Source organism: Chlamydomonas reinhardtii, chromosome 11 (genome assembly GCF_000002595.2).
Source record: "Chlamydomonas reinhardtii strain CC-503 cw92 mt+ chromosome 11, whole genome shotgun sequence".
In the NCBI taxonomy this organism is placed as follows: Eukaryota; Viridiplantae; Chlorophyta; class Chlorophyceae; order Chlamydomonadales; family Chlamydomonadaceae; genus Chlamydomonas; species Chlamydomonas reinhardtii.
The window spans coordinates 3,187,618-3,198,950 of NC_057014.1; the positions used below are offsets into that span (position 1 = coordinate 3,187,618).

The following is an 11,333-nucleotide window of genomic DNA, read 5'->3' on the forward strand; positions in this document are numbered from 1 at the left end:
GGCCATGGGTGCGTTCATCCCGTGTTCGTGTAAACGTGGACAGTTCGTATAGTTCGTGGAAAATATGGAGACAGGATGCGAGAGTATAATGGGATCAGGGCTGTGCCCATCACCGCCACCAACTCGCAGAGCCAATGCCTCAAGTGTGGTTCGTGAGCGCGAAAGTGGTTAGTGGGCGCATAGCGGGCTTCGGTACTGCGACCGTCACCACCGCATCCCACCACAGTCGAGCAACACGGAACCGTGCACCCCTGGGTAACCAAAGAAGTCACGCACCAACACCATTCCGATGTTGACCGAACCTCACAGCCAGGTTGCTTTCGTGTCAAGACATGACAAGTGCGAAAGGCGAAAACGGTAAACGTCAGTACCCAGGTGGCGTGCAAGTTTGCCCTCAGTATGCAAAACTCCTCCGGGCTTGGCAAGCCAAGCCCCATGCGACAACCCAGCCACAGACTGACATCAGTCGTGACCAAGCGCGAAGAGGGTATGTGCTGCTGTAAGTGGTGTTGGAGAGCCGTGTGATGCAAGCGTAAGAGTTGGCGTAGGTGGAAGGGTCAGTGCGGTGGAATGGGCACAAACGTAGGTTCCCCAAAAGACACGGTAGGAGGACCAGTGCGTGCCGAAGCACGCGTGAGCAAAAGGCAGGCTAGGAGTAAGGACAGAAACGCACGCACGCCCTAAGGGATGGGTCCGAGTTCCCAACACCGCATTCGCACTATAATGCAGTAAGGCAAGGCTCTCACGACGCGTTTCGACCGTGCCAAGGGTCTCATCAGGTGAGTTCTGCAAAAGCGTGCAAGTGCAAGTTCCCATCCCCGAAGCCCGTTGGGTAGCAAGCCGTCTACCCAAACCCAAGCCCAACCCAGCCCCTGGTCCTTAGTCATGTGCGTATGAACGGTGACGCGTCAGAACTTACGCTGCGTAGTTCGGAGTTGATGTTGCTTGAGCTGGGGGCTCGGTGGACTTGGGCGTTGGCCTGAGGCACGTACGGGTGCGAGAGAAGGGCGGGCAGCGTGTCAGATTGGCAGCGGGGTGAGGCGAGAGTACCGGTGCGGTGTCAAGTCTGGTGACTGGCATGTAGCGCAGCGCGCGTAAAGCATAAATCAATATGGAGCTATCGATGCGTGTGCGCTCGCTTGTGTGCATAATTACCAGCGAAGTGAGTAGGTCGTAGGGGAATCAGGGCATCCGCAAGCGCGCCAGCTCGATACGAGTTCCCAGCAAATACTATGTTGCATGCATAGGCTTGAATTTGCAGGAGATCATGTTTGCGGTGGCCGTCGGGCAGGAGGGAGGAAGAATTGCTTTAGGCATCGCCGAAGCATCCTAAGCCAAAGTGCAGCGTGGAGCGAGGCAGAGTACTTCATCGAAGCTTTGAATGCAAGTTGTAGGGAAGCGGAAGCGGTGCAGGGTTAAGTACCGGTCAGGACGGGGGAAGGCGCAATTTGAGTACGGCGCATGCAGCGTGGAATTGCGGGGGGGTTTCGGGCTGTCGAGCATTTGAATCTCCGCGGTGGATTCCGCTGGTTTGGCGAAGTGGGTCGGTTGGTTGCGGCGCTCACCTGTTCTTGGATGTAAGAGTTCCTTGGCTGCTGCTGCTGCTGCTGCTGCTGCCTGCCAGTAGCGCCGGGCGCTCCGTGGACGCCACCGTCACGTTGAACGACACACGGACGAGCGCCGCCGCGACGCTGCCGCCACCCGTAGCATCAGCAATGGCAACAGCAGCGGGCGCCACGAACACCTCAACACCCAGCAGCGCCACCTGCCGTACCGAGTCCACAGCGATGCCGTACAAGGGCACCAGCCGCAGCGCAGCCGCAAAGGCCTCGGTCGCGTTAGCTGCAAGCGACGCGGCGTAGCCGGCAGCAGCCGCCTGCGCCGCGCCCACCGCGGCAGCGGAGGCTTTGCCGCTGGCTCCAAGGGCCGGGTCCGGCGACGCGTCAAACCGCAGCTCTGCACCCAGTGTCACCGCAAGCCGCTGCTCGACCGCAACCTGCAGGTCGGCGCGGCCCTGGATGCCGTCGTTGTCGACCACCGCATAGCGCAGCACGTACTTGCCGGGGAGGCAGGAGCCGAGACTGAGGTCCGACGCAGTGCAGCGATAGCAGCTGGAGCTGCTGCCAACACTATTGCTGCTAGCGCCATCGGCCCCTGCCTCCCGGTCCGACGCGCCGAGGGCCGTGCCGTTACCGGCAGCAGGGCAAGGTGAGACGTCGGTGACGGTTATCTCAGGAGAGAGATCGCCGTCCTGAGCGTCAAGGGCCACAGCCGCACAGCTAGGACCGCCTCCGGCTCCGCCTCCGGCTCCGCCGCCGCCGCCGCTTCCACTCGAGCCAACTGCAGAAGCAGCCATTGCGGCCCTCAGTGACGTGCAGGGCTCAAAACTCAGAGGTGCGGGCGTGCCGTACACGAGCGTAAGGCTGCGGCCGCTGCCGCCGCCGTACGACAGCAGGTCGAGGGCTGCCGCGTCAGCAGCGGTTGGCAGCAGGTACACCTGCGGGGGAGCCGAAAGGTCGGCGCCCGGCCCTTGGAGTGCCAACAGCGCCGCGCGCTGCTCGCACGTGATGCTGTAGCAGGCCCCGTCGCAGTAGGACCCCCCGGTGCTGCATGGCGGCACGATGGTGATGATGCGCTCCGCGGTTGCGTTCAGGCCGCGGCTGTCAAACACGGCGAGAATGAGGCGGAACACCTTGCCGACGGCGGCCGTCTCCGTCACCACGCCGCAGTCCGACACGGCCTTGACGGACGGCAGGTGGCCGGTGCAGCCGCTGGCGGAGCAGTCCGTAGGCGGGCAAAGGACCACCTGTGATGTCAGGTTGTTGCCTGAGGCGTCGGTGGCCTCCGCCCCTGGCTCGCAGGGGATCGATTCTGTGGGCGGCTGCCCGGGCGCACACCACTTGTAGGCGGTGAACTGCTTCAGGCTGACGGATCCATCGCGCAGAACTACCGCACGCAGCGTCAGGCTGGGCGGTAATGGTGGGGGCGTGGTTGCCTGCGCCGCAGCTTGCGCGATGCCAGACCCGCTGCTGGCGGTATTGCCGGCAGAGGCATCACCGCTGCTACTGCCGCCGGCGCCGGAGCCAGCGCCACTGCTGCTGCTGATAATGCCCAACAGATCACCGGGGCACGAGTCATCCTCGTCCGCACAGGTGCCGTCGGCGCAGGTGCGGCCGGCGCAGCTGGCCTGCACCACCACCTTGCGGTAGACGGCGCCCGCCCCCGGGTACTTGGCGGGCGGCAGTGTGTAGGAGATGTAGTAGGTGGTCACCACGCTAGTGTTGATGCCGCAGTACTGCAGGCCCACATTGAGGTACGGCTCCGGGTTCTGTTTGGGAAGAACGAGCAGAAATAAGCAAGCATGAGTGCAGGAATGCAGCAAGCGTCATTGATAACTCGGTATGCTGCGCATCTACCTATGATAGTTGGCCAACAAACCACCAGACCCAAAGCGGCAGCATACATGTAGTGCAAGTACCGGCATGTACCTTGACGGACTCGGCGCATGCCAGCACCTCTGTGTTGAGGTCCCCAAACACGGAAGTACTGGACGAGGCGGTGGCACCAAAGTCACACCCGACGGCGTCAAAGCAGCCGTACACGTATGGTGTGTACTGCGGTACGGTCACGCTTTCCTGCCCGTTCAACAGTAGTAAGGCGGTGGCTGAATCGGAGCTGCTACCGCCGCCGCCGCTGCTAATGCCCGAAGAGTCAGTGCTGCCGCTGCCACCGCTGACGCTGTTGTCCTCCGTATTCATCAGAGGCTGTAGACCTGCGGCACAGACGCCCTGCACGCTGCAGCCCATGTACGGACCATCAGGGTCGTTCGGGTCAGGGCAGGGGTCGGCGCCACCGGGGCATTCAACCACCACGAGCCGTATGGCGGGCGCCGCAGCGAGCAGTGCGAGGTCGCGCACGGTGTAGGTCAGGCGGAAGGGCGCATCCGGCCGACTGGGGTGGGAGGTGTCGACGCCGCTCGACGGGGACACGCTGACCAGAACACGGTCACTGATGTCGGTGCTGGTGGGCGGGCCGCCCGGGAACCCGTCCTGCCAGTCCTTGGCAGTTGCTCCTGGATCAACAAACTTTACGCCGACAGGGACGTAGGTGACGAGGCGGAGCGCCCCGCCCTCCGAGTTCGTGCTCGAGGACGTGGGGTCAACGAACAGCGTACTCCGCACACTGCCTCTGGCTGAGTCTTCACCAGCGCGCAGGGTGAGCTCAGGCGGAATGGAGTCCGGCGCGCGCTGGCGTGCGACAGGCACGTCGCCATCAGTGACAACAGCACCAGGAGATGGGCTACCATCTGCCCCGATGCCGTCGCGGCCGTCATATGAGCTGCCGAGCAGCGACGACAGCGCACCCAGCTGGGCCGAGCACCTGCCGAAGACACTGCACCCGCGCGTGTCGGGGCACCGGAATTCTGGGGCGGTGCAGTTGTCGTACACTGCAACGCGGCGGAAAGCCACGCCCCTGTTGTTGGCTGCGTCGCGCGCGGTGTACATGATGAGGTAGGCCTGGTCGGGGCCTGCCGTCAGCCGGTTGGTGTTGACGGGGTTGCCCACCGCTGACGCGGCCACCGCCACACGGCCGTCACGGTCGTCAACGGCGTACGCGCCAGGATCCTGGAACGGCTCGTAGATAACCACTGCAACGGTGCTGGATCCAACCAGGACGACCGTTGGCGGGGTGATGTCCGGGTTCCGGGCAGCCCCAGCGTCGCCGTCCGTGCCGCCGGCCGCGGCTGCTGCTGCCGTCAGCAACCAGGAGGCCGGCACAGCGATTGCGGGCGGCGGTGGCGGCGGGGTGAGCGGCGGCGGGGCGGCCAACAGCTGCTGCAATGACAGCGGCGGCGGCGGGCGCGGTGAAGGCGGAGGTGCAGGCGGTCGAGGTGGGCGAGGCGAGGGCGGCAGGGGCGGCGGTGACGCTAGGCCTGATAGCTGGATGTCGCCTGGCACCGGGGACGGCGGGGACGGTGGAGGTGTGAATGGGCGCGGAGGTGGCATGAGAGGCGGGAAGGCGGGCAAGGATGAAGGCGGCTGCGGCTGCGGCTGCAGAGGCGCAGGCGATGGCGGCGAAGGGCTGGCTGGCAACGAAGGCGGCTCTGGGCTTGGAGGCACACGTGGCAATGGGTTGGGCGGCTGCACCGGGCTGGGGGAGGGAGACTCCGGAAGCGGGCTGGACGGCTGCAACGGGCTTGGCGGCACATCCAACACTGCTGGAATTGGAAAAGGTGACAGTGATGGGGACAAGCTGGGAGGTTCCCCTGGTACCGTTGGTGGCGGCAGCAGCGGCGCGACCGGGCTTGGCCCGTTGCCGCCTCCGCTGCCGGCGGGCTGCTGCCCACTTCCACCAGGCTCACCACCACCAGCTCCTCCTCCTCCTGTCCCGCCTTTGATCACACGCACCGACGTCACGCCGTACGCTGTGAAGTAGACCTGGCTGAAAGCTGACGCCGGGGCCGACACCAACGCATCCACAGCGGAGCTGAGGGCCGCCAGCATGGCCACCGGACTGCTGCCGGCGCCCGCGACAGCAGGGGCCAGGGCCGCTGTCACCGTGACGCTACCAGCCATCACCGACGTCACAACACAGCTGCCGGCTTTGGTGGCGGACAGAAGCTCGGTGCAGGTGTTCGTTTTGAAGGCCTCAAGCTCGGTGCTAGAGGCGGTCACCAGAGCGTAGTCCACTCCGCTTAGTGAGACCGTCACGTTGACACTGGAGGTGTTGGTAGGCGGCTCCGGGCTGGGTGGCTCAGGCGACGGAGGTGGCCCGCCAGCTGACGGCTCCGGGCTGGGCGCTTCTCGCGGGTGCGGCGAGGGTGGGGTGGGTGAGGATGCGCCTGGAGCTGGAACGGGGGCTGGCATTGGTAGGGGCGGTGGAGTGTGGGGAACTGTTGCCCCTGCGAATGGCGGCTCCGGGCTGGGCGGCTGCGGCGGGCCCGGCGAAGGCGGCTGCGGAGGCGCAGGAGACGGCGGCGCAGGGCTGGGCGGCACAGGCGGCTCAGGGCTAGGCGGCACCGGAGGTGACGGGCTGGGGGCAGGCGAAGGAGGCTCCGGGCTAGGCGGCACCGGAGGCGCAGGGCTGGGCGGCAGCGGCGGGCCCGGCGAAGGCGGCTGCGGAGGCGCAGGCGACGGCGGCGCAGGGCTGGGCGGCACAGGCGGCTCAGGGCTAGGCGGCACCGGAGGCGACGGGCTGGGGGCAGGCGAAGGAGGCTCCGGGCTAGGCGGCACCGGAGGCGCAGGGCTGGGCGGCTGCGGCGGGCCCGGCGAAGGCGGCTGCGGAGGCGCAGGAGACGGCGGCGCAGGGCTGGGCGGCACAGGCGGCTCCGGGCTAGGCGGCACCGGAGGCGACGGGCTGGGGGCAGGCGAAGGAGGCTCCGGGCTAGGCGGCACCGGAGGCGCAGGGCTGGGCGGCTGCGGCGGGCCCGGCGAAGGCGGCTGCGGAGGCGCAGGAGACGGCGGCGCAGGGCTGGGCGGCACAGGCGGCTCAGGGCTAGGCGGCACCGGAGGTGACGGGCTGGGGGCAGGCGAAGGAGGCTCCGGGCTAGGCGGCACCGGAGGCGCAGGGCTGGGCGGCAGCGGCGGGCCCGGCGAAGGCGGCTGCGGAGGCGCAGGAGACGGCGGCGCAGGGCTGGGCGGCACAGGCGGCTCAGGGCTAGGCGGCACCGGAGGCGACGGGCTGGGGGCAGGCGAAGGAGGCTCCGGGCTAGGCGGCACCGGAGGCGCAGGGCTGGGCGGCTGCGGCGGGCCCGGCGAAGGCGGCTGCGGAGGCGCAGGAGACGGCGGCGCAGGGCTGGGCGGCACAGGCGGCTCAGGGCTAGGCGGCACCGGAGGTGACGGGCTGGGGGCAGGCGAAGGAGGCTCCGGGCTAGGCGGCACCGGAGGCGCAGGGCTGGGCGGCAGCGGCGGGCCCGGCGAAGGCGGCTGCGGAGGCGCAGGCGACGGCGGCGCAGGGCTGGGCGGCACAGGCGGCTCAGGGCTAGGCGGCACCGGAGGCGACGGGCTGGGGGCAGGCGAAGGAGGCTCCGGGCTAGGCGGCACCGGAGGCGCAGGGCTGGGCGGCAGCGGCGGGCCCGGCGAAGGCGGCTGCGGAGGCGCAGGAGACGGCGGCGCAGGGCTGGGCGGCACAGGCGGCTCAGGGCTAGGCGGCACCGGAGGCGACGGGCTGGGGGCAGGCGAAGGAGGCTCCGGGCTAGGCGGCACCGGAGGCGCAGGGCTGGGCGGCTGCGGCGGGCCCGGCGAAGGCGGCTGCGGAGGCGCAGGAGACGGCGGCGCAGGGCTGGGCGGCACAGGCGGCTCAGGGCTAGGCGGCACCGGAGGTGACGGGCTGGGGGCAGGCGAAGGAGGCTCCGGGCTAGGCGGCACCGGAGGCGCAGGGCTGGGCGGCAGCGGCGGGCCCGGCGAAGGCGGCTGCGGAGGCGCAGGCGACGGCGGCGCAGGGCTGGGCGGCACAGGCGGCTCAGGGCTAGGCGGCACCGGAGGCGACGGGCTGGGGGCAGGCGAAGGAGGCTCCGGGCTAGGCGGCACCGGAGGCGCAGGGCTGGGCGGCTGCGGCGGGCCCGGCGAAGGCGGCTGCGGAGGCGCAGGAGACGGCGGCGCAGGGCTGGGCGGCACAGGCGGCTCAGGGCTAGGCGGCACCGGAGGTGACGGGCTGGGGGCAGGCGAAGGAGGCTCCGGGCTAGGCGGCACCGGAGGCGCAGGGCTGGGCGGCTGCGGCGGGCCCGGCGAAGGCGGCTGCGGAGGCGCAGGAGACGGCGGCGCAGTGCTGGGTGGCACAGGCGGCTCAGGGCTAGGCGGCACCGGAGGCGACGGGCTGGGGGCAGGCGAAGGAGGCTCCGGGCTAGGCGGCACCGGAGGCGCAGGGCTGGGCGGCTGCGGCGGGCCCGGCGAAGGCGGCTGCGGAGGCGCAGGAGACGGCGGCGCAGGGCTGGGCGGCACAGGCGGCTCAGGGCTAGGCGGCACCGGAGGCGACGGGCTGGGGGCAGGCGAAGGAGGCTCCGGGCTAGGCGGCACCGGAGGCGCAGGGCTGGGCGGCTGCGGCGGGCCCGGCGAAGGCGGCTGCGGAGGCGCAGGAGACGGCGGCGCAGGGCTGGGCGGCACAGGCGGCTCAGGGCTAGGCGGCACCGGAGGTGACGGGCTGGGGGCAGGCGAAGGAGGCTCCGGGCTAGGCGGCACCGGAGGCGCAGGGCTGGGCGGCTGCGGCGGGCCCGGCGAAGGCGGCTGCGGAGGCGCAGGCGACGGCGGCGCAGTGCTGGGTGGCACAGGCGGCTCAGGGCTAGGCGGCACCGGAGGCGACGGGCTGGGGGCAGGCGAAGGAGGCTCCGGGCTAGGCGGCACCGGAGGCGCAGGGCTGGGCGGCTGCGGCGGGCCCGGCGAAGGCGGCTGCGGAAGCGCAGGAGACGGCGGCGCAGGGCTGGGCGGCACAGGCGGCTCAGGGCTAGGCGGCACCGGAGGCGACGGGCTGGGGGCAGGCGAAGGAGGCTCCGGGCTAGGCGGCACCGGAGGCGCAGGGCTGGGCGGCTGTGGCGGGCCCGGCGAAGGCGGCTGCGGAGGCGCAGGCGACGGCGGCGCAGGGCTGGGCGGCACAGGCGGCTCAGGGCTAGGCGGCACCGGAGGCGACGGGCTGGGGGCAGGCGAAGGAGGCTCCGGGCTAGGCGGCACCGGAGGCGCAGGGCTGGGCGGCTGCGGCGGGCCCGGCGAAGGCGGCTGCGGAGGCGCAGGAGACGGCGGCGCAGGGCTGGGCGGCACAGGCGGCTCAGGGCTAGGCGGCACCGGAGGTGACGGGCTGGGGGCAGGCGAAGGAGGCTCCGGGCTAGGCGGCACCGGAGGTGCAGGGCTGGGCGGCTGCGGCGGGCCCGGCGAAGGCGGCTGCGGAGGCGCAGGAGACGGCGGCGCAGGGCTGGGCGGCACAGGCGGCTCAGGGCTAGGCGGCACCGGAGGCGACGGGCTGGGGGCAGGCGAAGGAGGCTCCGGGCTAGGCGGCACCGGAGGCGCAGGGCTGGGCGGCTGCGGCGGGCCCGGCGAAGGCGGCTGCGGAGGCGCAGGAGACGGCGGCGCAGGGCTGGGCGGCACAGGCGGCTCAGGGCTAGGCGGCACCGGAGGCGACGGGCTGGGGGCAGGCGAAGGAGGCTCCGGGCTAGGCGGCACCGGAGGCGCAGGGCTGGGCGGCTGCGGCGGGCCCGGCGAAGGCGGCTGCGGAGGCGCAGGAGACGGCGGCGCAGGGCTGGGCGGCACAGGCGGCTCAGGGCTAGGCGGCACCGGAGGCGACGGGCTGGGGGCAGGCGAAGGAGGCTCCGGGCTAGGCGGCACCGGAGGCGCAGGGCTGGGCGGCTGCGGCGGGCCCGGCGAAGGCGGCTGCGGAGGCGCAGGAGACGGCGGCGCAGGGCTGGGCGGCACAGGCGGCTCAGGGCTAGGCGGCACCGGAGGCGACGGGCTGGGGGCAGGCGAAGGAGGCTCCGGGCTAGGCGGCACCGGAGGCGCAGGGCTGGGCGGCTGCGGCGGGCCCGGCGAAGGCGGCTGCGGAGGCGCAGGAGACGGCGGCGCAGGGCTGGGCGGCACAGGCGGCTCAGGGCTAGGCGGCACCGGAGGCGACGGGCTGGGGGCAGGCGAAGGAGGCTCCGGGCTAGGCGGCACCGGAGGCGCAGGACTGGGCGGCTGCGGCGGGCCCGGCGAAGGCGGCTGCGGAGGCGCAGGAGACGGCGGCGCAGGGCTGGGCGGCACAGGCGGCTCAGGGCTAGGCGGCACCGGAGGTGACGGGCTGGGGGCAGGCGAAGGAGGCTCCGGGCTAGGCGGCACCGGAGGCGCAGGGCTGGGCGGCTGCGGCGGGCCCGGCGAAGGCGGCTGCGGAGGCGCAGGAGACGGCGGCGCAGGGCTGGGCGGCACAGGCGGCTCAGGGCTAGGCGGCACCGGAGGCGACGGGCTGGGGGCAGGCGAAGGAGGCTCCGGGCTAGGCGGCACCGGAGGCGCAGGGCTGGGCGGCTGCGGCGGGCCCGGCGAAGGCGGCTGCGGAGGCGCAGGAGACGGCGGCGCAGGGCTGGGCGGCACAGGCGGCTCAGGGCTAGGCGGCACCGGAGGCGACGGGCTGGGGGCAGGCGAAGGAGGCTCCGGGCTAGGCGGCACCGGAGGCGCAGGGCTGGGCGGCTGCGGCGGGCCCGGCGAAGGCGGCTGCGGAGGCGCAGGAGACGGCGGCGCAGGGCTGGGCGGCACAGGCGGCTCAGGGCTAGGCGGCTCTGGCGACGGAGGCTCCGGGCTAGGTGGCTCCGAGCTGGGTGGCTCCGGAGACGGAGGCCGCAGAAGTGGTGGCTCCGGGCTAGGCGGTTCCGGGCTGGGCGGCTCCGGGCTGCGCGGCACCGGGTTGGGAGGCTCCGGGCTGGGTGGCTCCGGGGACGGAGGCCGCAGAAGTGGTGGCTCCGGGCTAGGCGGGTCCGGGCTCCAGTACTCCAGCGGGCCTGCAGCAGCGGGGAAGAGAGCGCGCGCCGTGGAGAGGCGGTGGAGTTGTGCCCTCGCCCCGCGTCGACGTGCTGCTCTCATGCGGCTGTCTTCTTCCACGGGCCCTGCCCTCTGCAAATGTCATCCGCCCCATTCCCCACCCTCTTTTGCTCCTATGTTCACCGGTCCTGTTGTACCCCCGGCTTACTGTTGGCGGCTGCGACCCGCTGGCCGATGCCCCATAGCAGTGTAACAATTACGTGCAGCAAGGCGAGGTGTGACAGCGCTGACAAAAACCCGCGCCTCCAGCGGAATGCAATTTTGCATCTGCGCCAGGTGCTAGCAGGCCCGTTGTGCCTCCACGGTTGCCTCGATTGAGCGTGCTCCAACCGCGGTTGCCACTTTGCTCGCTCCCCTCTGCCTGAGCCGCTTATAGACTCCACACAGACAATGCTACTGGTACTAGCCTCCATCTTATGTCAGCATGTGTTGCGTTCTGTTGCTGAAGGCTGCCGATACAAGTTTTGGATAGAGAGGCCACAGGTACCCACAATTAATTTAATATAAGTCGTGTCATAGTCTAAGGCACCACTGTTATAATTGGCAGTGGTTCATAGCGACGAGTGAAAAAAGTCCGAGTCGTTTGCGGCGGAGGTTTGCGGGACAGTAGGCAAGAATTATGACCCCTCTATACACCAGCTCAATGAAGCGTCAATTCGATGCTGAGGCGAAATGAGGAGTGTTGCTTCAAAGTTCAAGTTCAAAGAAATTGGCGCACAAATACATTTTGTACTTGTGCTATAAGTCACGTAATATGTGCGTGTAGAGTGTGTAATACAGCATGGTGGTACCCGGTGATACACTTCGGAGTTCGGGTAGTTCGGCGAAGCATTCTGCCATCAG

At 70.2% G+C, this 11,333-nt stretch overlaps 1 protein-coding gene across 1 annotated transcript; it reads right to left on the reverse strand.

Annotated features, from left to right (window-relative positions):
- Positions 1-82: 82 nt before the first annotated feature.
- On the reverse strand, positions 83-11,278 carry CHLRE_11g479416v5 (uncharacterized protein). Its single transcript, XM_043067700.1, has 5 exons — positions 10,639-11,278; positions 7,317-10,450; positions 3,489-7,250; positions 1,566-3,328; positions 83-979 (listed from the first exon to the last, which is right to left on the reverse strand). The coding sequence occupies exons 1-5, from the start codon at positions 10,901-10,903 to the stop codon at positions 916-918; spliced, it is 8,988 nt and encodes a 2,995-aa protein (XP_042919705.1). The 5' UTR covers positions 10,904-11,278; the 3' UTR covers positions 83-915.
- Between the last annotated feature and the right edge of the window lie 55 nt (positions 11,279-11,333).

Excerpts from the sequence above, each read along its gene's own strand:
- CHLRE_11g479416v5 (XM_043067700.1), bottom strand. The coding sequence starts at position 10,903 with ATGGAGGCTAGTACCAGTAGCATTGTCTGTGTGGAGTCTATAAGCGGC. Across the intron at positions 10,451-10,638 it reads GCGGGTCGCAGCCGCCAACA|GCCCGCTGGAGTACTGGAGC; the intron begins GTAAGCCGGGGG and ends CCGCTGCTGCAG. Across the intron at positions 3,329-3,488 it reads CATGCGCCGAGTCCGTCAAG|AACCCGGAGCCGTACCTCAA; the intron begins GTACATGCCGGT and ends CTTCCCAAACAG.